The sequence below is a fragment of the Giraffa tippelskirchi genome, chromosome 9, assembly GCF_054371585.1.
Source record: "Giraffa tippelskirchi isolate mGirTip1 chromosome 9, T2T-mGirTip1v1.2.pri, whole genome shotgun sequence".
Classification (NCBI taxonomy): domain Eukaryota; kingdom Metazoa; phylum Chordata; class Mammalia; order Artiodactyla; family Giraffidae; genus Giraffa; species Giraffa tippelskirchi.
The window spans coordinates 20887017-20913046 of record NC_137283.1 but is presented as its reverse complement, the minus strand read 5'-3'; the positions used below and the strand labels follow the sequence as shown (position 1 = coordinate 20913046).

Below are 26030 nucleotides of genomic sequence, written 5' to 3'. Positions count from 1 at the left end.
CAGGCTTTTGGACATCATGGCCCCAGTTTCTGGCCACTCGTCATGCTCCCTCATAGATTGGGATTGGCATCCAGGATTTCTGAGGTCTTAAAGGATTCTGTGGTTCTAAGGAGAAGCCAGCCTTGGTCTTACGGGTGGCCTTGCTGGGGGAACGTGCAGATGGGCTTTTTGAAGGTTGACAAGCTGGAGCTCAGAAAGAACGCTTTCTCTACCGACCTTCCTGTTTTGTGTTTTTTTGAGAAGGATTGAAATAGCTTCAATTTTTGGCTTCTAAATTGAGAACACTTTCCTGGCATTTGTCAACTATATGTGAATGTTTATATGTTGCCTGTGTAAAATGATAGTCTGTGGCTGTTGGAAAATTGTAGTGTGGAGATTATGGTGTGAAGGTTGGTATTCTGGGCATATAAAGTTAATGACGGTAGACACATTCCTTGGAGAAAGGTCAAGATAATATCAAAAGAGCTAGCTTCTATGTCTGTCCCCCTCAGACTGTTTTGCTCCCCAAAGATGAGTTCAACAGAACCTCAGTAGCCATCACAACAAAGGAATGGAGAAATAAAAATGAGAGGCCCTCTTAATTTCTTGGTTGGGTAGTACAACTCATGAAACCACATCATAATTTTGTGGCCTTTGGAGAAATTCATTCAGTGTTACAAGTTGTGTTTATTCCTGGAAGAGAACTTCATCAGTGCTAACTTCGCCAAGTATGTTGTCATATCCATTGTTTAAAAAGTTATTGACAGTAAAGAAAAGTAGCCTGGGAATATAATCTCACACTGCCTTATATGTCAGCAAGGCGCATTCTGAAGACCTTCCTTCTTCTCCCTGTATTTGAAAAGTTGGGTTTTCAGACCCAATATTTCAGCTCACATTCTTACATACTAAAGTGCAGTATAGCTGGTGTGTGTATATATGTGTGTGTGTGTATACTCAGTCATGTCCAACTCTTTGTGACCCAGTGGACTATAGCCTGCCAGTCTCCTCTGTCCATGGAATTTTCCAGGCTGCAGTGGGTTGCCATCATTTCCTACTCTAGGGGATCTTCCCGACCCAGGGATTGAAACTACATCTCTTGAAGCCTATATGTGTGTGTGTGTGTTTAACTTTCAGAGAAATTATTAAAATTTTAGATTTTCAAATGTCTTTAATTGTATTTGTAGACTTTCTTGGTGTTTCTAGAACTTTTTTGTTTTTTAATAAATATATTTTTATTCCCTTTTATTGATGGTAGTTGAGTGTGAGAAGTGTTAGGTGGACATTAATTGCCTGTTAGAAGTAAAGGAGAAGGAAACCCATGATTGGTAGTCAGTTGGTTTTCAATATAGTTACCAAGACAAAAGGAGTAAATGATCTTTTCAGCAAGTAGTAATGGAACAACTGGATTCCCAGATACACAGGAATGAAATTGGACCCTTACCTCACACCATACACAAAAGTTAATACAAAATGAATCAAAGATCTAAATATAAGAGCTAAAACTATGAACCTCCTAGAAGAAAACGTAGGTGTAAATCTTGACAAATCTGGATTAGGCAGAAGTTACTTGATGTAATACCAAAAGTATAAGCAGCAAAATGAAGAATAGGTAAACTGAATGTCCTCAAACTTAAAACTTTCAAAGGAAATTATGAAGAAAGTGAAGAGACATCTCACAGAAAGGGAGAGAATGTTTGCAAATCATTTTTCTGTTAAGGACTAGTATCTGGGAACCCTTAAAATACCACAATTAAAAAAAAAAAACTCTTAGAACTACATAGCAACAAATCCAATTTGAAAATGGGCAAAGGATTTGAATAGAAATGTCTCTAAAGAAAATATACAAATGGCCAATTAGTACATGGAAAGATGCTCATATCATCATCAGTCATTAGAGAAGTGCAAATGAAAACCACTAGTATGACTAAAGTCAAAAAGGTGGACGGTAACAAGTGTTGGGGAGGATGAGGAGAAACCGGGACCCTCATACAGCTGAGACTGTAAAATCACACAACCGTTTTGTGAAATAATTTGGCAGTTCCTCAAAATATTGAGTATAGTTAACATAATAGCCAGCAATTCTACTCCTAAGTACATGCCCAAGAGAAGTAAAAAAAAATACGTACATAAAGACTTATACCTGAATGTTTCTAGCAACATTATTCATAATAGCTAAAAAGTAGCAATGCTCAAATGTCCATCAACTGAATGGATAAACAAAATATGATATATCCACACAGTGGGCTATTATTCAACCATAAAAAGGTTGACTTTACCAACAAAGGTCCGCCTAGTCAAAACTATGGTTTTTCCAGTAGTCATGTACGGATGTGAAAGTTGGATTATAAAGAAAGCTGAGCCCCGAAGAATTGATGATTTTGAACTGTGGTGTTGGAGAAGACTCTTGCGAGTCCCTTGGACTGCAGGGAGATCCAACCAGTCCATCCTAAGGAAATTGGTCCTGAATATTCATTGGAAGGACTGATGTTGAAGTTGAAGCCCCAATACTTTGGCCACCTGATGTAAAGAGCTGACTCATTGGAAAAGACCCTGATGCTGGGAAAGATTGAAGGCGGGAGGAGAAGGGTACGACAGAGAATGAGATGGTTGGATGGCATCACCGACACGATGGACATGAGTTTGAGTAGGCTCCGGGAGTTGGTGATGGACAGGGAAGCCTGGTGTGCTGCAGTCCATGGGGTCACAAAGATTCAGACACAACTGAGCAACTGAACTGAAAAAGGAATGAAGTACTGATACATGCCACAATGTGAATGAACCTTCTAAACATTATGCTAAGTCACAAAAGAAGATAGTCACAAAAGAAGATAGTCACAAAACGTCATGTATTTTATGATTCCATTTATGTGAAATGTCCAAAATTCATAGAGACAGAAGGTAGACCAGTAGCTGCTAGGTCCTGAGGGGAGAGGAGAGTGGACAGTGACTGCTAATAGGTTTCTGGAATTAGACAGTGGTGATGGTTATACCAACTCTGAATTAGTAAAAAAATGAAAGAAAAAAAAAGCAATTAAACTATGTACTTTAAAGGGGCTTCCCAGGTGGCACTAGTGGTGAAGAACCTGCCTGCCAATGCGGGAGATGTAAAGAGACATGGGTTCGATCCCTGGGTTGGGAAGATCCCCTGGAGGGGAGGGCATGGCAACCCACTCTAGCATTCTTGCCTAGACAATCCCTTGGACAGAAGAGCTTGGCCACAGTCCATGGGGTCGCACAGAGTCGGACATGACTGAAGTGACTTAGCACAGCACACATGAACTTTAAAGGTGTAAATTTTGTTGACTATGAGATTATCTTGATTTTTTTTTTTCTTGATCTCTTTCTTTTTTTTTTTTTTTTAATAAATTTGTTTATTTTAGTTGGGGGCTAATTACTTTACAATATTGTAGTGGTTTTTGCCATACATTGACATGAATCAGCCATGGGTTTACATGTGTTCCCCATTTGATTTTTAAAAATGGGTACATATTGGTGTAAAACATTAAAGCTTTCTGGTAACAAAACATATGAAAAGAAAATAGAAATACTAAATAAAGTAATAAAGTATCAAGTGTTGACTAAACAAATGAAAAAGAAGTAAAGGAGATGGAAATAAGGCAAAACCTACTTTTAAGATGATGGTTTTCAAATGTGCTTGAAGATGTGTTCTAGGTGGGAGATAGATTACAACTCAACAGTGGTTGTGGAAGGTGTATGTTTCTGCTGGGCCGTTTGGAACACAGTGATGAATAAGCCCCTGGACCTTTGATTACAGGCATTTGCAGAGTTATGGAGATGGGAGGTGGGAGGCAGGTCAGGGAGATATATAAGTCAGAAGTCTGCTGAGGCACTGGGACACAAAGGAGGATGCATTCCTGTTGAGGGGTCAGAGCCTTTGTAAAAGCATTAACTGAAAAAAGTTACAACTGGATTACTTTGGAGAGTTGGGTGTGTGTCTCCTTTGCTTGGGGACGGGGTGGGGGTGGCTGATTCCAGCCGGGGAATATATGGGGATGAAAGAGGCTGTCTAGCTCTGTTGACAGCACAGTAAAAGAGCATTTCTGCTACCCTGGCATCCAATTCCCTGGGCAAAGAAGGTGTGATTTTTCCATTGGGCACGTAAGGGCCACGTGTGTGTGTGTGTTGGGGGGAGCTGATGTGGGGGTTGTCTGAGCCAGCAAGGGGGCTCCATGGAGAAGAAACGAGGGTTGATGGGTTGGGGCTTCAGTGGCTGGAGAGGGGTTGTGACTGCGCGAGGAGATGCTTTTCCGCCTGAAGAGGGAATACAGAGGAGGGATGTCAAGCAATGGCAGGCTGATCTTCCAGGTTCCTGTTAAAGTGCCAGCCAGAGCAGATGGATGCCATGTGTCACCAGATGTCGCCTTAAGAAGCCCACAGCATCCCTTATGCACAACTCCAGCTAGGGTTGAGTTTTGAGGAAACATTGGACAAACACCTATTGAGGAATACTCTATTTTTTAAAGTGGGGAATTGTGTTTTTGAAAAATGTCATGATCATAGAAAGTGAAGAACAGCTGTAGTCACATCACAACTAAAGGCAATCCCTGGTCCTAAACTGGACCCTAGACTGGGTCAGGAAGTGCTAAACAAGACATTATTGGGCCAAATGACAAAATGGAAGCGTGGACCATAGATGAGATGAAAGTACAGGATCAATGTTAAATTTACTGCAGTTGATAATTGAGCTGTAATCATGTTAGAAAATATCCTTATTCTTAGGGAATGGACACTGGAATAAATTTAAAATGGGTAATAATATATGTAACTTACTCCCAAGTAGTGCAGGAAAGTATGTCACAGGTACAATATATACCATACGTATGAAATATTATATGTGTACATACAGAGAGAACATGAGTGATAAAGCACATGGACAAAATGTTAACAGTAGGTGACTTTGGGTAAAGAGTAGTCTGTGTATTATTACTCTTGCAACTTTTATGTAAGCTTGCAATTATTTACAAATAAAAGTCTAAGAGAAAGTGCTCATGGAAGAAGCAGCTCTACACATCTGTCGATCATGCAGGGCTGGAGTGTGAAGCCAGCTTGATTCTTCAGCTTCAAGCTAGCTTGATTCTGCTCTCCTTGTCCTTTGTCTCTCTCCAAATCCCCTGCATCCACCTCAGCGGGACCGGAAAGGGAAGTTGGCATGATGGGGATACAGTGGGAAGGATAGGGGTATAAGTGAAAAACCTGGCTTGAAATAATACTGGCAGCTTTGATCATTATAAGTGTTTAGATACTTTGAATTTCTGAATTGGTGCTGTTTGCAACTAGTGATTATCGATGTCTTGCTGTTTTTTAAAGTGTAATTAGTTTATTATTTTTGGCTGCACCGGGTCTTCATTGCTGTGCATGGGCTTTCTCTAGTTGCGGTCAGTGGGGGCTACTCTAGCTGCAGTACACAGGCTTCTCACTGTGGTGGCTTCTCTTGTTGCAGAACACGGGCTCTAGAGTACTCTGGATCAGTAGTTGTGGCACATGGGCTTAGTTGCCCCGCAGCATGTGGAATCTTCCTGGACGAGGGATTGAACCCGTGTCCCCTGCACTGGCAGGCATATTTTTAACCACTGGACAACCAGGACATGAGTTTGAGTAGGCTCCGGGAGTTGGTGATGGACAGGGAAGCCTGGCGTGCTGCAGTCCTTGGGGTCACAAAGAGTTGGACGTGATTGAGCAACTGAACTGAAGGGAGAAAACATTGTTTGGGATCCTGAAGAAAGGAGCAATGATAGCATCATGGTGTGGGGGTAGGATAGGGAACAGAGACGCCTTTTAGGGACTTGGGCACTTTGAGGTGAGCTGAAAGCATGAGGGATGAAGAGTGGGATAGTCAGAAAATGGCCATGGTGATGACGCAGTTGGTGACCTGGGAATACAATTTCAGGCGGAAAGAACAACTTGGTAAAAATACAGAAGAGTGACATATGGTGCATGTTTGTGAGAACTGTGCTTTGGAATGGTGAGAGCTGGGTGTTGGTGGAGGAGCATTTTAAAGAAATTAAACTGGAGAGGTGGATGGGCCAAGTGAAGGACCACCCATCCTCAGCTGATGTCCTTTCTACCACAGTGACATCTGAGGCATCTGAACGCTTTGCTTGCCAAACACCTTGAAGGATGTACTGGCATCCTTGGTTCCAAGTGGCTGGCAGTGACTTCAGTCTCTTAGAATGTTGCCACTCAGAGCAGTCCCCAGGCCAGGAGTTTCTCAGACCCCTCCCCGCATCCACTCAGTCAGTGCCTGCCTGTCAACCAGATGTTCAGATGATTGGTCTCCATATCAATGTTTGAAAAATGCTGCTTTGAGAATTAATCTATTCTGTGTGTTGGTGTTTCCCAGGGTACAGCTGGGGACAAATCACATTAGAATCACCTAATGATTTCACATAGTGGGATAATCTCTTGGTCCATCCACATATTGTTGCAAATGGCGTTATTTCATTCTTTATTATGGAAGTAAGTCAGGCAAAGGCAAATATTATATGGTATCACTTATATGTGAAGCCTAAAAAATGATGCAAGTGAACTTATTTACAAAACCGAAATACACTCACAGACATGGAACACAAATTTATGATTACCAAAGGGGAAGTGAGGGGGAGGGATAAATTAGGATGATGGGATTAGCAGATACATATTGCTATATATAAAATAAAAAGCAAGGACCTACTGTATAGCACAAGGAACATCTTGTAATAACCTATAAAGGAAAAGAATCTGGAAAAGATACACATGTGTAATATATATATATGTATAACTGAATCACTATGCTATACACTTTAAATTAACACAACATTGTAAATAAACTATACTGCAATAAAAAAACAGAAGAATCACTTGGAGAAGAATCACAAAGAAGAATCACATTGTTAAAAATAGGAATTCCTAGGCTACAATGTTGTATTAATTTCTACTGTAGAGCAAAGTGAATCAGCCATATGTATATATATATCCCCCCATTTTTGGATTTCCTTCCCATTTAGGTCACCACAGAGCACTGAGTAGACTTCGCTGAGCTATACTCCCTGAGCTACAATGAGTAGATTCTCATTAGTTATCTTTTTTATACATAGTATCAGTAGTGTATGGAGAATTCCGTGGTGGCTCAGTCAGTAAAAAATCCACGTGCAATGCAGGAGACCTGGGTTCGGTCCCTGGGTCGGGAAGAATCCCTGGAGAAGGAAATGGCTACCCATTCTAGTAATCTTGCCTGGAGAAATCTCAAGGACGGAAGACAGTCCACAAGGTCACAGTAGTCAGACACGACTTGGCAACTAAGCCACCACCATCAGTAGTGTTCAGTTCAGTTCAGTTGCTCAGTCGTGTCTGACTCTTTGTGACCCCATGAACCACAGCACACCAGGCCTCCATGTCCATCACGAGTTCCCGGAGTTTACCCAAACTTGTGTCCATTGAGTCGGTGATGCCATCCAACCATCTCATCCTCTGTCGTCCCCTTTTCCTCCTGCCCTCAATCTTTCCCAGCATCAGGTCTTTTCAAATGAGTCAGCTCTTCGCATCAGGTGGCCAAAGTACTGCAGTTTCAGCTTCAACATCAGTCCTTCCAATGAACACCCAGGACTTATCTCCTTTAGGATGGACTGGTTGGATCTCCTTGCAATCCAAGGGACTCTCAAGAGTCTTCTCCAACACCACAGTTCAGAAAAATCAACTCTTCGGCACTCAGCTTTCTTTATAGTCCAACTCTCACATCTGTACATGACTACAGGAAAAACCATAGCCTTGACTAGACAGACCTTTGTTGACAAAGTAATGTCTCTGCTTTTGAATATGCTGTCTAGGTTGGTCATAACTTTCCTTCTAAGAATCAGTAGTGTACATATGTCAATTCTAATGCCTCCCCCTCCAAGTCAGTTTTGGAAAGAGAGCTCTAGCCATCAAGTAGAGTTTCATATACAGCAAACAAAGAAGGTGGTTTTGTGACATGATAAGAGTCTCCCCACCACCTACTTTGTTCATTTTGTCAATTTGGGTCACTTTAGCACATTGATTCTTAAGAAGAAGGGAGAGGAAGGTTTAATCCTGTGGTTCTCGAGGTGTGGGGGGAAGCATTCTTGACTGTAAGACCTGGAAGCTGGTGTGCTACGATACCTGGAATATAGAGACCACAGATGCTGCCAGGATTCTCCCAACCAAGAATTAGAGATGATGCCCAGAGTGTTAGGACTGGCACTGAGAAACCCTGGTGTGATCATTTTGAGGGGAGGGGTCATTCTTGAGGTGACTTCCTGGAGAATTGCTGCTCCAATAAGTCACTATTTTGCATGGAAATGTGTTGTGTCTTTCAGGCAGGTGTTCTGGAGGAGAGAAAAAGCTCAACAGTCATTTTTCTTGAGATATTTTGACTTGAAAAGGCTGTTTTATGGTAGGCTGTGTTTGCTAGCATTAAAAATGTAAGTAAAGAAAACATAAGTCATGATATAAAAGTAGGTTTTTTCTGTATCTAGGTTAAATATATGACATCTTTGAGTGACTCTTGATTTGTTAGTTCCTTTTCACTGAATTAGGGTAAGTGAAAGGGTCCCTTTGGAAGCAATCTCTTCACTGTGGGTATGCTTTAGTATGTAAAAAAAAAAAAAAATTTTTTTAACATATGTATCTAGGGAGTGGTCCATCTGTTGCAGGCAAGGGGCTGGTTGGGGAACCCTGTGTTGGAAGCACAGAGGGACCCAGAGTTGGCTCACTTGGTCTGCAGTGGAGACCAGGAAAATAAAGGAACAGAGCAAGACAAATGGGGCCATGTCTTCCTTTGGGTGTTGGTGTCCACTTGCCTTCTTGCCTCTCTGTGGAGAAATTAATACAAGCCAGCAGTGACCACTTTGCTCAGTCGCCTAAGGATGCCTTGAACACCCCATGGAGAACATGGGAGGGAAGGGCACAAGTGAGGTCAAAGGGTGAAGGCCTCCTTTCCCGGTTAGGGGCAGGGGGAGGGCCGGCAGGTTGGCACTATTAGCCTTTCTCTTCTAGACCATGAACCTTATCAGGAAGTCTGACCCACTGCACAGAAAAACAGGTTAATTCTGGGGGTGATGTGATTACACGTTACAGATTTCTCTAGCTTCTCACTCTTCCTATATCATCCATCCCTTTTCCTGCCCTGCCCACTGGCCCAAGCAGTAGATGCTGCTCAGCTCCGTTGAGAAGACCTGACACTGTCTCTTCCATGTCTACACAGGTTGGGTTAGATGTTCTTCTGCTCCAAACACCCTGCAGTTACCTGTCACCTCTTCTGTCTTCCTGAGGACCCTCGGGGACCCGGTTTTCCAGCACACAGAGGCTTAAGAAATGTTTGTTGAATAAAGTAGAAATCAAATTCAGGAGAAACAGTGTACACTGTCTGCGTGTTATGGGAATTTCTGATAGCGAAAGTATTTTTCCAGGAGGATCTTGGAATGACCAACCCAATAGCTTATGTAAATCTTTTCAGGTCAGATGTTTAAGACCTTTTGAATGCACTTTTGTAGATGTGACATATCCTCAGAGGTTCACACGTGGTATACTTTTTGGAATAGCCAGGGCTGTGTGCTGTGAGGTTGCGTTTTCCTTGAGAGAGACTGAGCATGTAGAGGTCTACACAGCAAAGTTTTGAACCCAAAGTCCCCCGTTTTGTTTATTCATATTTCTGCCCATAGAGCTGGGCGTCCTCTCTGTTGGTGCATTTCTTAACTTTTTGACAAGTCCATCCAGCTGTTCACTCATTTCCAAAATATACTGGTTTTCAGATAGATTGACAAGTTGCACCCGATTCCATATATAACAGGCTTTTCTCCTTCCCCCTTCCTTTTTTTCCCTCTTTCTCTCCGTCCCTCCCTCTTTCCCTTTCTTTTTTTCCTTCATTTCTTCTCTCTTCTTAGAAGTAGTCTTGTTTTGAACTTGGTGAATATTTGATGGATTTTTGTAGAAGGTTCACACTTGAAAATAAATTTCATAGATGATTTTGAATATACAAAAATATCTTTTATTATAAAAAATGTAAAGCACGTATACAAATTGAGAGAATAATAGTATGATGAACTATTGATGAATAGTACAAAAATATCTTTTGTTATAAAAAATGTAAAGCACGTATACAAATTGAGAGAATAATAGTATGATGAAACCTCTACGCATCTTTACTGTTAACAAGTCGTGGCTCATCCTGTGTCATCTCTCTCCTCCCAGCTCGCTCTCCCCGATTGTTTTGAAGCAAATGTTAGCCATCATGGCCCTTCATTACAGATTACATTTTTCAGCTGCTTCCTATTAATGGTTTAAAACCATATGACTAGAGTGGGGAAAAGCCCGCCTCGGTCATAGTCCCTCTGGGCATCAGGCTTGGGGCCAGGGAATGCTCACTGCCCTCAGTGCCCAGAGTGTCCTGCAGTGAACAAATAACGGAGGCCCTTTGGGGAGCCAGTGATGTCATCTCTCTTCCGCCCTTCCTCCTCTCCATTATGTACCAGCAAACACCCAGCCCCAACCCTGGCAAAACAAAGCATGTTTTCGCAGCCACGGAAGTCAGACACTATTGTTAACCTTTTACATGAAGGGAAAGTTTGGTTTTCTGTTATCAGCAAGACCATCCTCCTTATTGTCAGAACAACTACTACTTCATTTTTTTTTCCCTTGAGGTATTATACATACACACACACACACACACACACACACACACACACAAAGATGCACAAATCTTAAATCTGAGCACTGCTCAATTTTTAAATCCAACTGTACCCCCATGACCCTTGTCCAGATTGAGATAGAACATCTCCAGCACCCCAGAAAGTGCCCCTTCTCCACAGGACACCCCAGAAATACCCCCCTCCAAAGGTAACTGCTATTCTGACTGTCGAGCTATTGCTAAATTTTGCCTCTTCTTGAACGTCATGTGAACGGATTCATTCAGTAGAAATGGATTCTTTTTGCCTTGGTTTTTTTGACTCCAAATAATGTTTGTGAAGTACATCCATGTTGTTCTGTGTAACAGTAGCTTCCTTCTACTGCAGCATAACCATCCACCGTCCCAGTTTTGTGTGGAGACGTGATGTGTTTATCCATTCTGTTTTAGCCGCTAACATTTGTTTACTCTGTGCCATAATCTGTACTAAGTGCTTTAAGTGAAGTAGTTGATCTTTTAGATTAGTTTGTGTTACCCATTGTGATTATTGCCCTTTTATAGGCAAGAGATGAGCTCATTTCCCCCAGGGTCATACAACTAACATATAATAGAGCTGTTTAAACCAAGTCGTCCAGGGTCCAGACCAATGCACAGCTCAGTGCTTCCATATTGGGCTTTCTGTGACTTGTGCGACGTGATCTGTAAGCTTCCACAGACTAGAGCAGGTCTGCGGGCTCTGTGGTCCTTGTGGACGATCTGTTTTCTAGAGGAAGACCTGTGGACACAGAGAGCTTTAGTAACCTGGCCATGGCTGCTCAGCTAGCGAGAGGTGGAGCCAGGGCTGGAATCCTGGTTTCCAGATTCCTTGTCTCTTATTTTTGTTGGCTCTTGTTTATGTCCATCGCCAGCAGAGTGCAACATGTTTTATCACTCAGTGGGTCAGTTCACACTTTTGGTTGCAAACAACAGAAACTGACTAACCTAAGCCAAAGAGGAAGTTATTGGGAGAATATTGATCACTCGCAGAGTCAATAGGGCAACAGGGAACCGGACGGAGGTGCTGAGAGAAGCAGGCTCTTGACACTTCCCCGGACATCCGGCCCTGCTCCCACAAGCAGTCTTTAACTTGCGCTGGGACTTCGTATTCGTCTGTCCAGGTGCAGAGGCCAGGACAGAGGCCCTAGCTGTCCAAGTGAAGACAGCTTCCTGTGTTCCCTGGAAGGGACTGTTGGTCCCTTCTGTCAGCCACAATGGGAAGCGGCCTTGCCTTCCCCATTAATTTTTTCCTTTTCTTCTCAGGGTTAAAGTTGATCTATATTCAATAATCTTGAAAAAAGGTAAATCAAAATTGAATTGGCCAAGCTCAGTGATGACCTAGATGGGTGGTATGGTAGGGAGGTGATACATGTGCACATGTGATTGATTCACTTCGTTGTTCAGCAGAAACTAACACAACATTGTAAAGCAGTTATACTCCAAAAAAAAAAAAAAATTTAATTGGCCAAGCCAAAGAGGTCAAAAAGGGAAGTTTCTCCCTACATTTCTGGTTTTTTAGTGTGTTTATGAATGATGGTTCTGTAACCAGGAAAGATGATAAAGTTTACGCGATAGCAACCGTGGGTGTCCTCAGTCTAAAAAAGCATCTGGTCACTTACGTGGGAAAAAATTACCTTGTTGTCCTTTGTCCCTCAGGAACAGTGTCTGTTTTCTGCAGACAAGTAATGGAAGGCTGATTTGGCAGTTCCATTTAGAAAATGTCACCAGACTTCAAAGAGCTTCTTCTGTCCTGGTTTGGGAAATGTGGTTCACATGCAACAGACACAACAATGTGCTGTGCTGGTTTCCTCTTTAAGTGAAGTGGACTTAATTACTTGTTTGTGGAAGGCTTTTGTTGGAAGTAAGAGGTTTTCCTTTTGTGAACTGCCGTTGAAGACTGTTCTTCCACCTTGAGTGTCCATTCATTCATTCATTGATCCTGAATTTACTGAGAACACTTGAGACAGGATGATACAGAAGTCAGATAAGGTCTACTGTCGTGAAACTGTTGGTCTCGTAAGTCGAGTTGGGAAAGTTCTTAACACCCAACAATTTTTTTTTTTATTAAATAAATTTATTTTAGTTGGGGGCTAATTACTTTACAATATTGTAGTAGTTTTTGCCATGCATTGACATGAATCAGCCATGGGTTTACATGTGTTCCCCTTCCTGAACCCCTCTCCCACCTCCCTCCCCATCCCATCCCTCTGGGTCATCCCATTGCCCCGGCCCTGAGCCCTTGTCTCATGCATCGAACATGGAATGGTGTTCTGTTTCACATATGATAATATACATGTTTCAATGCTATTCTCCCAGAACGTCCCACCCTCACCTTCTCCCTCAGAGTCCATAAGACTGTTCTATGCATCTATGTCTCTTATTCTGTCTCGCATATAGGGTTATTGTTACCATCTTTCAAATTCCATATATATGCATTAGTATACTGTATTGGTGTTTTTCTTTCTGGCTTACTTCACTCTGTATAATGGGCTCCAGTTTCATCCATCTCAATAGAACCAATTCAAATGTATTTTTTTTAATGGCTGAGTAATATTCCATTGTGTATATGTACCACAGCTTCCTTATCCATTCATCTGTTGATGGACATCTAGGTTGCTTCCATGTCCTGGCTATTGTAAACAGTGCTGCGATGAACATTGGAACATCCAACAATTTTTGTTTTCCCCTTTCATTGCTGCTTTGGACTTTTAACTCCCTTGGTGGGAAATTAACATTCCCCTCTCTCTTTGTTGATCGCATCATCCGTGCCTTCTGAAATATTTATTCTGTTGCCTCTTAACCTTTTTCAAAAGAAGATAGGTATGATCAGCACTTAAAATTTTTCTGATTTGAGTTCATGTAAATTTACCCTTGATTTCTCCCTATATAAAATTACATTTATGTATGCTGGCTGAATGAAGAGTTTTTTTAAAAAAATAACTTGTTGACTATTGGTCTCTTTGATCAGTGAGGTGGGTTACAAGAGCTCAGATTCTTTGCAAGAAGGGACTAGGTTTACCTAGTTAACTGCCACCACATCAGCCAGGGTAGGTGGGGTAAGAGATAGTGAAATGGATGGTTGGCACACTGGAGGACAGACTGCAACAGGGGTTGGTTCAGTCTTTAGCAAACTGATTTCTTCTTCCTGAGCATTCAACTGAAGTGCATTTCTTAGTTCCTGGCATCATGGCAGGGCAGAAGGGTCATGTGATTGGTTAGCACTGATGACCCGTGAGCACGAGTTTAATATGTCTTTCAGGCCAATGAGCTCAAGAGACGATGTGCCTTCTCATGGCTCTCTTTCCTAGAGAATCCTTCCACATACCGAAGTGCGAGATCTGGTGGCCTAGGAGAGATTTCTCAGAAATGTTATGTCTGGCAGAGAGTTGCTGGGTTATATGTTAGATTATATGTTGCCTTTTGTCATCCTGTAGTGTAAAATGATATCTCAGTATGATATTGAGCAGTGCTTTAGTATTAAAAGGTCATTTATAAAAGTTAAAGACTTTGACGGGTACATGGGTTGGAGGAGGAATTGCTTCATAGTTAACAGGTTTTCCTCTTCAGAGTGATTAAAATGTCTCAGAACTAGAGAGAAGTGGTAATTGTACAACATTGGGAATGCATGGAATGCCGCAGAATTGTTCACTTGAAACCAGTTAATTTTATGTGAATTGAACCAAAAAAGTCAAATATTGGTAAAGTGCAGAATAAAAATAACACTCCTATGTCTGGCACCTCACGCCTTCCCACTTTGTAGAGGCAACAACTTAAAACATGTTGACATTTTCTTTTGGTATTTACCACTGTATTTCTGGATGATGTGTGTCTCTTCATGTCTGTAGATTAATCTCTTTTAAATATCACCTTTTCACGCCCTGTTATTATAGATGAGGGTGGCTTCTGACACCTCCCTGTGCCCCCTCCATCCTCCAGGTAAAGTTATAGCACATCTTTTGGCTAAATTTATATCTAGTGTTAGCTTTTTATGACTGTAAGTGTTGTTCACTGTTGAGCTAAAGACATACTAGATTTTTTAAAAAAAAATATTGAAGTATGGTTGATTTACAATGTTTTGTTAGTTTCAGGTGTATGACAAAGAGTTCAGAGATACACACACACACATTCTTTTTTAGATTCTTCTCCATTATAGATTATTAAAAGGTATTGAATATATAAACGAAGATGGAAAGAGGATCCCTCCATCGATCAATTCCACCCATCCATCTTCTTTCCATGTTCATTTATTCCAACTTGGGAAGATGTGTTTAAGATTCTTAGGAGATGAACTTGCGTTTTTTTGTTTTTAATTTTCGTTGTATTGGGGTTTTGTTGGGGAAAGGGGGAAAGGAGAGGGAATGTCTTTACTCTGTCCTCTGAAAACTTCGAATCAAGTTCAAGCCTTTGTAAGCCTCAGTTAACATATTCTCTAGGTTTAGTTACATCTCCTGAGCCAGAGTGGGTCACTGCATCATATCTATCATACTGATTTCCTCAACTCTCCTCTCCTGTCTCTGGCACCCCATCCTTCCTTCTCTTCTGCCCCCATCCCCTTAAATTACTGGCTGTCCTGTATTTTCAGCTGACGGACAGCCCTGTGAACATTTCAGCTTGGTTGTCTCATACACATCTCAAACCAAGCATAGCCAAAAGAAGATTCTTGACTTCTCCTGTTCTCCTCTAAATCCACCCCCTCCCAGCCTTCACTTTCTTAGGAGGCACCATGACCAAGAAGAAAGCTCCCATAGAAACATAAACCAGGTTCTTCTTTGCTTAAAGTCCTCTGCTACTTTCCCGCTGCTTTTGTAGGACAGGCACTGCCTCCCTGACGGCCCATCTGCAGAACAGATACAAGTGTCTGCCATCAGGGACCTTCCACTCTAGAGTTCAAGGTTGTGGAGGACAGCGAGGACCTGGGTTTCAGCTGTTCTTCCGGCAGACTTTATGTTCTCACTAAGTCTCTGATGTGTGTCCCTCTGAGGTTGGCTGCTTGCCTTCTCACCCTACCCCGGGGCCCCTTACATTAAGGTGGGCTCCAAGCACACTTGTGGCTCCTCTTACTCCTGTCTTCCCCAGCTGAGCACCACAGTCCTCAGGTCACGGTTAACAGATCTGCTAAGCAGTTGACTATTCTCCCTCCAGCCGAGTTCTAGAATGCTCCCTAAACCATGGAGGACCACCTCTGGCCCCTCTCCAGGCCACACGCCCTTTCACGCTTACCCTAGCCCCTCCATTCAGCTAACTTCTCCTTTGCCGGCCCAGTGTGGCATCTGCTAAAGCTTAGGAATATTCCAAAGTAATTTTTTGAAAGCTGAGTTTAGTTTATTCTTCAAAGACCTGAAAAAAACACTTGTCACATAAGAGATCTTTGTGACATTTCTTTGGGGCGAAATCAAAGCTCAGTGTGTGCGTGTGTGTATACATGCACAAATATAGACACACATGCATACTCGCTTCCCCCAAACAGGTAAAATTTTTGCACTGGATTTCCTATATTTGTGCATTTCTATACTTAGCACAGTATTAAGATCCAGCAGAACTTTAATTTTGTCCTGTTGTGCCATCCAAATAGCAAAGGGCAATACAGAGCCGCTGAAGTGGAGAATTTCAGAAGGTTACTTTAACATCCCATTTGAATTGCTTAATTTAATTTTCTCTTAGAATCAGTTGCTAAGCAACTGGGAAGGCAGGACAAAATCAGCAAGGCTAATTTGGTTCTGTTACTAGTGTGTTAGCATTGCTTATATTTACATAGATGGTTAGTTGTAAAAATGCTTAACTCAGTACAGTGCTCTGTTTTATCCAAGAAAAATAGTTGCTGTGGAAGTTACAGCAAGACTTTGGTTGGATTGACAGTGCTTCAGTTCACACTCTCATCTTAGGTGAATGGAAATTATCTGAAATTTTGAGCCTGTTGGTAGTCCATGGGTTTGTTAAGTGGGGTACTTGACTTGGCTGTACTATGAACAGTTGTAAAAGGATGCTATCCATTGCAGGTTAATCCCTTGATATTATAGATCTGGTTGATCCTCAAATCAACTTAAGTCAAATTATTGAGGGGGGTGGTAATGCATACCATTTAGCTATCATCATATGAATTGTTTTAGAGGAAAAAGACAATTTTCTCAGTATCTTCTTACTGATGAAAATTGAAATTATTAACCTCATTGACCCATAAAGTAAATCATATATCAAATATGAATACTGGTGACTTAAATGTTTTGAATTTTTTTGTATGATGTCATACGCTTATCAAGGAAGTCACCATGGCCCAGTACAAATGTCACCCTCTATCTTGTGTCAAAGATAAGACATTTAATGCTAGCCAGTGGTCTCATGGTTGTGTGTGATTGTTCTCAGGGCGAATGGAGGGTTCACATGGTTCAAACTGGTAGAAAAACTGTGTCTTTGAGTGATGTTGTGAAGTTGCCGCTGATAGAGTAAATAACAACAAACTGTGACTTTCATTGGAGATGGAGAGAGCAGTCCTGTCTTTTAAAGCAGTTTCCTGCCCTGCCCTTTGTTCTGTAAAGACCTGGATAGTGGCTTTCACGTGCACTAACAATTACTTTCAATAGATTAATTGTATTCTTGATAAAGATGGCTTTTATACTCACCTTATAGCTGCTTGTGACTATGTAGAAATAATGTAGTGAAGAAGGAGATTGGTAGAAATAGGAAAGTACCTTCTATTTCTACAGTTAAATGATTTCAGTTTTTTTCTGAATGATGTCAAGTATTTGTACTGTACTTAGTAAAAGTTCGTTAATTCCAACTAGAAGAAAGGGCAGTCTGAATTAGAGGAAAGTCTTAGTGTCTACCACTGCGGCACCTGGGAAGCCCGTAAAGAATCCACTTGCCAGTGAAGGAGACACAAGAGACGTGGGTTCGCTCCTCGGTCCAGGAGGATCCAATGGAAAAGGAACCCACTCTAGTGTTCCTGTCTGGGAAATTCCACATGAACAGAGGAGCCTGGTGGACTCCAGTCCATGGGGTCACAAAGAGTTGGACACGACTGAGTACAGACACTTAGTGTCTATGTACTTGAGAGCAAATGAGTATTTCTCACTTTGAGATCGTTGTTTGGCTAGTAACTAGGTATTTACTTGTCCTGTCAGGAAATGTTTCTGTGAACAGATAAGAGTAAGTGTACAGTTAGGAGACTGAATTTCTTTAAAGGCTTGGTCTGATCTACTTTCTGAGTACAGTTTTTCCAGATCTGGGTATTAATTCCAAAGTTGGTGACTCAGAGGGTAAAGTGTCCGCTTCCAATGCAGGAGACCTGGGTTGGATCCCTGGGTTGGGAAGATCCCCTGGAGAAGGAAATGGCACCCCACTCCAGTACTCTTGCCTGGAGAATCCCATGGACAGAGAAGCCTGGTAGGCTACAGTCCATGGGGTCTCAAAGAGTCAGACACGACTGAGCAACTTCACTTTCACTTTATTATTAATTAGCTCTATAAATACCATTTGAAAATCCTTTATATCAAATAGTAGAATTTTTAGGAAGTGAGTATAAATTTTAATATTAGTTTTTTAGAAGTTATTTCTCAACTTTTTTGATGGCATATCCCTGTGAAAAATGTTACATGAAAATATCCTTAAACTTTGCGTATATGTGTATGTTTAAAAATTATATACATGTGTTACTGTACTAATGAATACTTTATAAAAACAAGCAGGGAAATAGACAATGAAAAAGATTACGATTAAACAAAATAATGTGGTGTCCTCTTAATCATGATTAGCACATTATCAGGTATACCTTAAGGCACATGAATGCTTTGAGTAAAGTTTATCATTAGAGGCAACATGTTAAGTATTTTAAAACAATTTTTAATATCTGGGTGTCTTTTTTCAGACCTTCTTAGATCATCATTTTTCTGGTTTGTGGGGTTTGTGTTAGTGCTGTCTTTGATGTTTTTATTGCATTGCAGGCATCTTTTGAAGCCACTAGTCCATTTTGTGAGTTAGTTCTACTGCACGTGCTAAGTTGCTTCAGTTGTGTCTGACTCTGTGTGACCCCATGGACTGTACCCTCCCAGGCTCCTCTGTCCATAGGATTGTCCAGGCAAAAATACCGGAGTGGGTTGCCATTTCCTTCTCCAAGGGATCTTCCCGACCCAGGAATTGAACCCGCAACTCTTACGTCTCTTGCATTGGCAGTTGGGTTCTTTACCACTAGCTGCATCTTCTACTGCATAAAACAGTGTAAAAAGTCACAAGCCCAGGCATCCCTAAACAGAAGCATATCACCGTGCACTGAGAGAGAGGGACAAGGAACAGAATGTCTGAGTGCGAGTTTGTCTGTTTTCTTCTTACACCCCAGAGAATTAAAACAACACTCAAGAAACCATTGCCCAGGGAGGTGCCTCCTAATAAACTTCTGTTTTTCTAAAAATTTTGTTGAATTGACGAGAGTTGGATTTATATCCTGAAATGCTTGTATATACTGTAATTGCATATGAGGCAAAGAGCTGACTTATTGGGAAAGACCCTGATGCTGGGAAAGATTGAGGGCATGAGAAGAAAGGGGTGACAGAGGATGAGATGGTTGGATGGCATCACCAACTCAATGGACATGAGTTTGAGCAAACTCTGGGAGATAGTGAAGGACAGGGAAGCCTGGCGTGCTGCAGTCCATGGGGTTGCAAAGAGTCGGACATGACTTAGTGACTGAACAACAACAGCTGTTGTTGCATATAGTGAGAATATTGCCTTTAAATTTGTTCATTGTAAGGGAAAGGAGATAACTCTAGGGCAGCATCAAGAGTTCTGGATTTGGACTTGAGTCCTAGCTATGCTACTAACTGGCTGTGTGACAACAAACAGTTGGCTTTCTAAAAGTTTCATTTTCCTCGTCTCTACTCTCACATGATGGTGATGAGAATTAACCCTCAAAGGAGAGGTTTGTAAAAGGGCTTTGTAACTTGTCACTTATATTTACATATAATTTATAATGCTTTAATGAAATACTAGGAGAAAGTTTTTTCCATAGTTGAGTGTATGTGTACACCCTCAGTGACAATTTTTTGCTTCACTTCTAGATTGCCTCTTTAAACTATGTCCCATGAATCGCTACTCTGCCCAGAAGCAGTTCTGGAAAGCTGCTAAGCCAGGAGCCAACAGCACAACAGACGCAGTGCTGCTCAACAAATTGCATGTATGTACCGGGCTGGGACTCCGTGGTGAGGTCTCATGAGCCGCCATATGGTTGTGTCTGGGTGGAATGGGTTGGGAAGATGAATTTTGCAGCCCTTCAGCTCTGGATACTGACTTTCATATGTTCTTTGATAAAGGGATAAAAGGGATCCTCTGTGATCCTAAGGAAAGATGGGTTTTGGTCATCCTGAGATGTCTTGAGAGTTACTTTGCTCAATCATTTATTATTTTTTTTTCTCAGCCATTCCCTTTTCAGAATGGCTTTGAGTAGAGTACTGGTTATGAGCAAAAGCTCAGCAAGCGAACTGCCTAGATTTGAATGCCAGCTCCACCCCTCACCAGCTGGTCATCTTGACTGAGTTACTTGGCTGTTTTGTGCCTCTGTTACCTCATCTGTAAAATGGGAATGATAATATTACCCACATCAAGAGGTTGTTGTAAGGATTACATGAAATGAACCATGAAAGGTTCATATCAACAGTGCCTGGCACATGATGAGTGCCTAGTAGATTTTAGCTACTGTCATTGTATTTATCTCGTCTACTGGTTGGTATATCAAACAGATGTTCATTCCACAGCTGCTGTGCTGTATGACCATAAGCAAATTTTTGAGCCTCTCTGAGCCTGTTTCTCCATCTGTCAAACGATGACATAATTCTTCCAGTGTCTGGATGACCCAATTCTTCTGTGAGGCTTATCTGTGTGGAACTTCTTTGAGATGTGGAGAAGAAAGATATGACATATATCCAATGTGGTATCATTGAAATTTCATGCATTCCACACCCCCCTATTCTGCTTTATTTTTCTGCTTGTCACTTCCCATGATCTTTCCAATTCATTTATTAGCTGTCTACACCGACTAGGATGTAAACTACACACGGACAGAAATTTATGTCAGGTTTACTGTATCCCTCTCCCTCTTGTGTACAACATGTGGGGCACTCAAATTTTTCCTAACTGGATTTTTAGCAATCTTTCTCAGGCAATGATAATCAAAGACATACAGTATCTGTGAGCACGTGGGGCTCATGCCTGCCCTCTTTGCGACCAGTAAGTGGCAAAGTCACAGCCAGCTGCACTGGGTAAGGTAGGAGTCATGGAAGGGACTCCTTTACTCAGCACATGCTGTGTTAGATGGGGCTGAGGGCTGCGGGGAGGATGAGAAGACCAGGTCCCTGATCTCCCTGAGCTGAGCATCTAGTGTGAGGACACACACACCCCCATTGCCTTTAAAGTGAAATGCAGACCTTGTGCCTGCTGTACCCTCTGAGGCGTCTGAACTGTCCTCACTATGCTCTGGCCAGACTCCCTCTATTTCCTTTCATTTCATTTGTTTTGGAGCACCACAGACTCTTTAACAGTCTCAAGACATTAGCGCTTACAGCTTATCCTATTGAGAACCTCCTTCTCCTGACTTTGCCTCAGTTAAGATCTCTGCCTCCTTCGTCTCTCCGTGCAAGTTATCTCAGCAAAGTCTCTCCCCAACTCTCTCCGTGCAAGTTATCTCAGCAAAGTCTCTCCCCAACTCCTTATCTAACCCGCATCTTGCTTGGTTCCCACCCTGTTATATCTTTCTCAGCATTGATCACAGTCTGCAATTATATTTAATAGTCCCCTTAATTATCATCTGTCACTCAGTAGAATGACAACCCCACAAGGTGAGGAGCAATGTCTGTCTGATTTACCACTGTACCCTCAGTGCCTTGTAATAGCGTTTGGCACATAGTAAGTGCTCAAGAAATATTTCATGAATGGATGAAAATAAAACACTGCTCAGTGATGGTGGTAAAGCTCTGGCAGTGTCTTACCTTCTGGGAGCTTAATAGCTGACTAAGAAATAGAGATAGTGACACAGCTGTGGCAAATACTATTATAGGGCAAACCACCAAAGCTTTGTGAACCCCTAGAAAGAGCTTCACCAGTGGCTCAGTGGTAAAGAATCCACCTGCAACGCAGGAGACGCAGGTTCGATCCCTGGTTTGGGAAGATCCCCTGGAGGAGGGCATGGCAACCCACTGCAGTATTCTTGCCTGGAGAATCCCATGGACGGAGTCTGGAGGCTCCATAGTCCATAGGGTTGCAAAGAGTCAGAAATGACTGAAGCGATTGAGCATGCAGATGCAGCTCCCAAATCCTCTCATGTGAATAAGGGTGAGTGATACAGTAGTCAGGGAGGACTTCCTGAAGGAAGAGGAGGTGACAAGTAAGCCTCACAATGAGGCATCTTTGGCAGTGAGAGGGTAGGAGAAGGAAAAAAAGCAGACAGAGATCACTTTGGAGGCTTCCAGGACTGCATCATTATTTTAACAGTTTTAGGGCAGATATTCTCAGCCTCAGCAGACCCATTTCTCCCCCTGAATAGCAAATATTATTACTAGGTAACTGTATGAACAGGAAATAAAATTTATAAATAATGTAGCCTCCCAAGATACCAAAGTTTGAAAATGAATTGTAAAGGTAAAATAAAAGGAAAGGTATTTTATTAAGTTACTACTCAGGCACAATCATTCTAGAGGACATAAGAAAATAAATGCTTGTACCTGTTTGTATAAACCCCGTGAATAAGGCAGCCAAAGACTGTGGCTGATATAGGTCTTTAGTACCGGTGGCCCAAAAGGCATGTTTTCCATAATGTGATTTTTCAAAATGGTTAGCAGTTCTTCATAGTGTTACGAAGCACGCATAGCACACTCTTTTCTGTATTAAAGAACACTCCCATTTTTGGCAAATTGTTAATAATAACATTAATTAAACCATGCAAAACCGTGCTTTGTGTGAATGTGTAAAGTGGAGTTAGGGACTTGGCTCAGAAATGGCAGCTAGCCGGGACTTTCCTGGTTGCTCAGTGGTTAAGACTCTGCCTTCCAATGCGGGGACGGGAGGGGGGCCGTGTTCACATTTGATCCCTGGTCAGGGAGCTAAGACCCCGACATGGCATATTGGGCAGCCAAAAACTTAAAGAAGTAAGTAAATAAATAAAAAGACATTGCAAAAAACCAGCTTTTTAACCCCTGTGACTATCCACTGGAATGCCAAATTGTGTGGGAGGAAGATGCTTCTTCCTTGAACAGAACTGTGCTATGCATTTCTGGCACCCGGCATCCCTGGCTCTTGTCCAGAGTAGCAGTAGCAGTCCCCTCCTCCTCTAATCTTTGTGGTGATCCAGGGTGCTCCCGTAGTCTGTGCTGGGAGCATGGGAATCATGCTGAATGGGTAGGAAGGGTTGCTCAATTCTGTGCATCTCTCAGGAGAGCTATTCAGCACACATGCCTGTGGGATTATCGTGGTGGAGGCAGTGCATGTCTTTAACTGTCCTGGCTCCTCTTTTCTCTAATAACAATAATTATGTTCAGTGAGTTCTTGCTGCTGTTGTTTAGTTGCTAAGTTGCATCCGACTCTTTGTGACCCCATGGACTGCAGCGTGCCAGGCTCCTCTCTCTATGGAATTGGATAGCCATTTCCTTCTCCAGGGGTTCTTCCCAACCCGGGAATAGAATCTGCGTCTCCTGCATTGGCAGGCAGATTCTTTACCACTGAGCCATCAGGGAAGCCTGAGAGCTTCTTAGTACATCTCAAACTGTTTCTTCTCCTACACTATTTACAGCAAGGGTTGTAAATTGAGGTTCCTCGTGGCCAAGCAGGAAACCATTTGGAACAAAGGGGTCTTGGTGGGCCAGCTCGCTCAGTGGCTCCTGCCTGTGTGCAGGTCTGGGGACACCTCCACCTCCCAGCTGCTGCTGCATGGGAAGGTGGGCCTAGAGCTGCTGTCACATATCAAGAGAAACTAAGGACCCATGCTTTGATGTGTTATCTTTCAATTTTTAAAAAATGTTGGCAGTTAATTCCATTAAAGTTTAAAATGCACACTCAACGCCAACACCAGCATGGCTCAGGCAGGGTGACGTTCTTGGCCACCCATTCGCAGCCTGAGATACACGTGTCGTTTCATCAGCAGTTCCTTTTCATGCTCCTTCCCACAAATGAACCCTGAAAAAAACCACACAGTTGAAAAATGCAATCCTAAAGATGACTGAGAACTTTGAACTCCCTACTAAAACAAACAACAAATGTTCTCTTTCATGCCATTCTTGCTTTAAATAGATTTTAAAAGGAAACCAGCACTGTCCCCTGATTTAGGATTACTGACGTGACTTTTGGGTCTTACTCTGTGCAGTTCCTACTTTCCTTGCTTAGTTGGACATTTTTTCCCCCTCATGTCTGAAAGTCATGTACATGTTCTAGTGTCGTCATTACAATGCTGTATTTTGGGAAGCCGCTTGCCTTTGGGGGTGGATGGCCGGTCTCCAGGGAGTTTTCATTTTTATTTTTGTCAACTACTGTGGAGCACCCCAATCAAAGGTCAGATTATTTTAAATTAATGCCATTTAAGGAATTAGTTGTCTAGACCACTTTGACTTCCTTTTGCCTAGGCTATGCAACATGCCACCAGCTCTCTGAAGGACAATGACATCTAGTGGCTGATCGCTGTGTGTGTCTGCTCTTTCAGAGAGAACTGGATGCTAACCCCCCTGGTCCTGATTTCCCAAGACTCTTGGCAGAATGAGGTTCCCCCACCCTTAGCAAATCACGTAATTTGTTCTTCGGGCCTTGACTGCATTTCCTGACAGCGTTTTTGTCTGTTACTTTGAAATAGCACCTACATTGTTTTGGTTCTGAGCAATGATCTGTTACTTTAAGCTGGGAAGAACCAGAGGGGTGATGAGTCTTTATTGTCATCTGAAGCCTGGGTCCTGCATTGCTTATTTTCAGAAGCCTTATTTCAGTATCATGTTATGTAATTCAGAGTTTTTTGACCTTAAATAATCTTTCCCCACTGCTCCAGTGACCTCTCTGTGGTAATGTAATAATGGTTTCTCTATTTCTTAAATAAAATAACAGGTGACTGTGATGGGATTGACCTTGACATTGCTTAGGGAAACTCAGTAATGTCCATGGTGAGTAATGGTGGTAGAGAGCATAGCATAGAGTGCCATTTCTTCCTTAGAAATTCAGAACTGTCTTCAAGTCATTGTGCAAGGAAAAGAGCAACAGGTACTTTTTTTATTGGGATTCTTAAATATTGAAAAGGTAACACATTTAAGGTGGCTTGTTATTTACTTTTCCTTTTAAATTAATTTTTATTGGAGTATAGTTGCTTTACGATGCTGTGATAGTTTCTACTGTACAGCAAAGTGAATCAGCTATATGTTTTCATATATCCCCTCTCTTTTGGATTTCCTTTCCATTTAGCTCACCACAGAGCACTGAGTTCTCTGAGCTATACAGCAGGTTCTCGTTAGTTATCTACTTTATACTTAGTAGTGTATATATGTCATTTCCACTCTCCCAATTCATCCCACTCTGCCTTCCCACCCTTAGTGTCCATACATTTGTTCTCTACGTCTGTATCTCTATTTCTGTTTTGCACATGAAGCTTTTTAAAAACCCAGGCTTCTTGCCATGGAGATAGGATGAAGATGCTTATGAAAAAAAATGATATATGAGTATTGTAAGAAGTGAATTCCAAAAACACATGAGTAAGAAAAGGGAAAAAAAATGGCATGCTCTCTACATCTTACACCTCAAAGATAGTCTTGGTTTTGTATTTGGTATGTATCCCAGTCTCCAACCTCCTATTATTCCTGTATCTCTGTATCTTAAAGTATTAATGGGGGCATGCTGTCTCACTTCTCTTTCTTTCACCTGCTTATTTCCCCACTTACTATGTCATGAATAAATAAGTAGCTCTGTATTTTTCATGGCTACTTGATAACTCCATGGTATAGCAGTACTGTAATTTTAGATAGCCAATCCCTATGGAGTTCAGAAATACTTAGGATCCTGACAATTTTTTCCATTCTGGGGGGAAAAAAAAGTGGTTGTGGCCTCGTGTGCATGCCTGTTTACTTCTTAGAAGAAATTCCTGGAAATAGGATGGCTAAGTCAAAGTGATGCCCATTGAGCAACTTTTTGGTGCATATTGCCAGATTATTCTTCAGAAGGGTGGTATAAACCCACTGTCTTAAAGTGTGGACCCATCTTTAGAATACACTTGAGAGATTTAATATGTTTTTTCCAAGGTTAAAGCAGCCTTGATCAGTGGGCCTGGGTGTAGGTTGTACCTTACTTCCTTTTCATCAACCTTTTGCTTTACCTGATGAACTAAAAATCGTGATGGATGTTTTTTTCTGAAAGCCAAATTATATGTTATATCTGT

General features: G+C 41.9%; 1 protein-coding gene across 3 annotated transcripts in view; it reads left to right on the top strand.

The window, feature by feature from the left end:
• The window catches only part of ITPR1 (inositol 1,4,5-trisphosphate receptor type 1), a 324295-nt gene that overhangs the window by 84085 nt on the left and 214180 nt on the right, over positions 1-26030 (top strand). For all 3 annotated transcript variants that reach the window (XM_081528188.1, XM_081528187.1, XM_081528186.1), the window contains exon 4: positions 19699-19814. In XM_081528188.1, coding sequence (XP_081384314.1) covers positions 19699-19814 — 116 coding nt within the window. The remainder of the gene's footprint in view (positions 1-19698; positions 19815-26030) is intronic.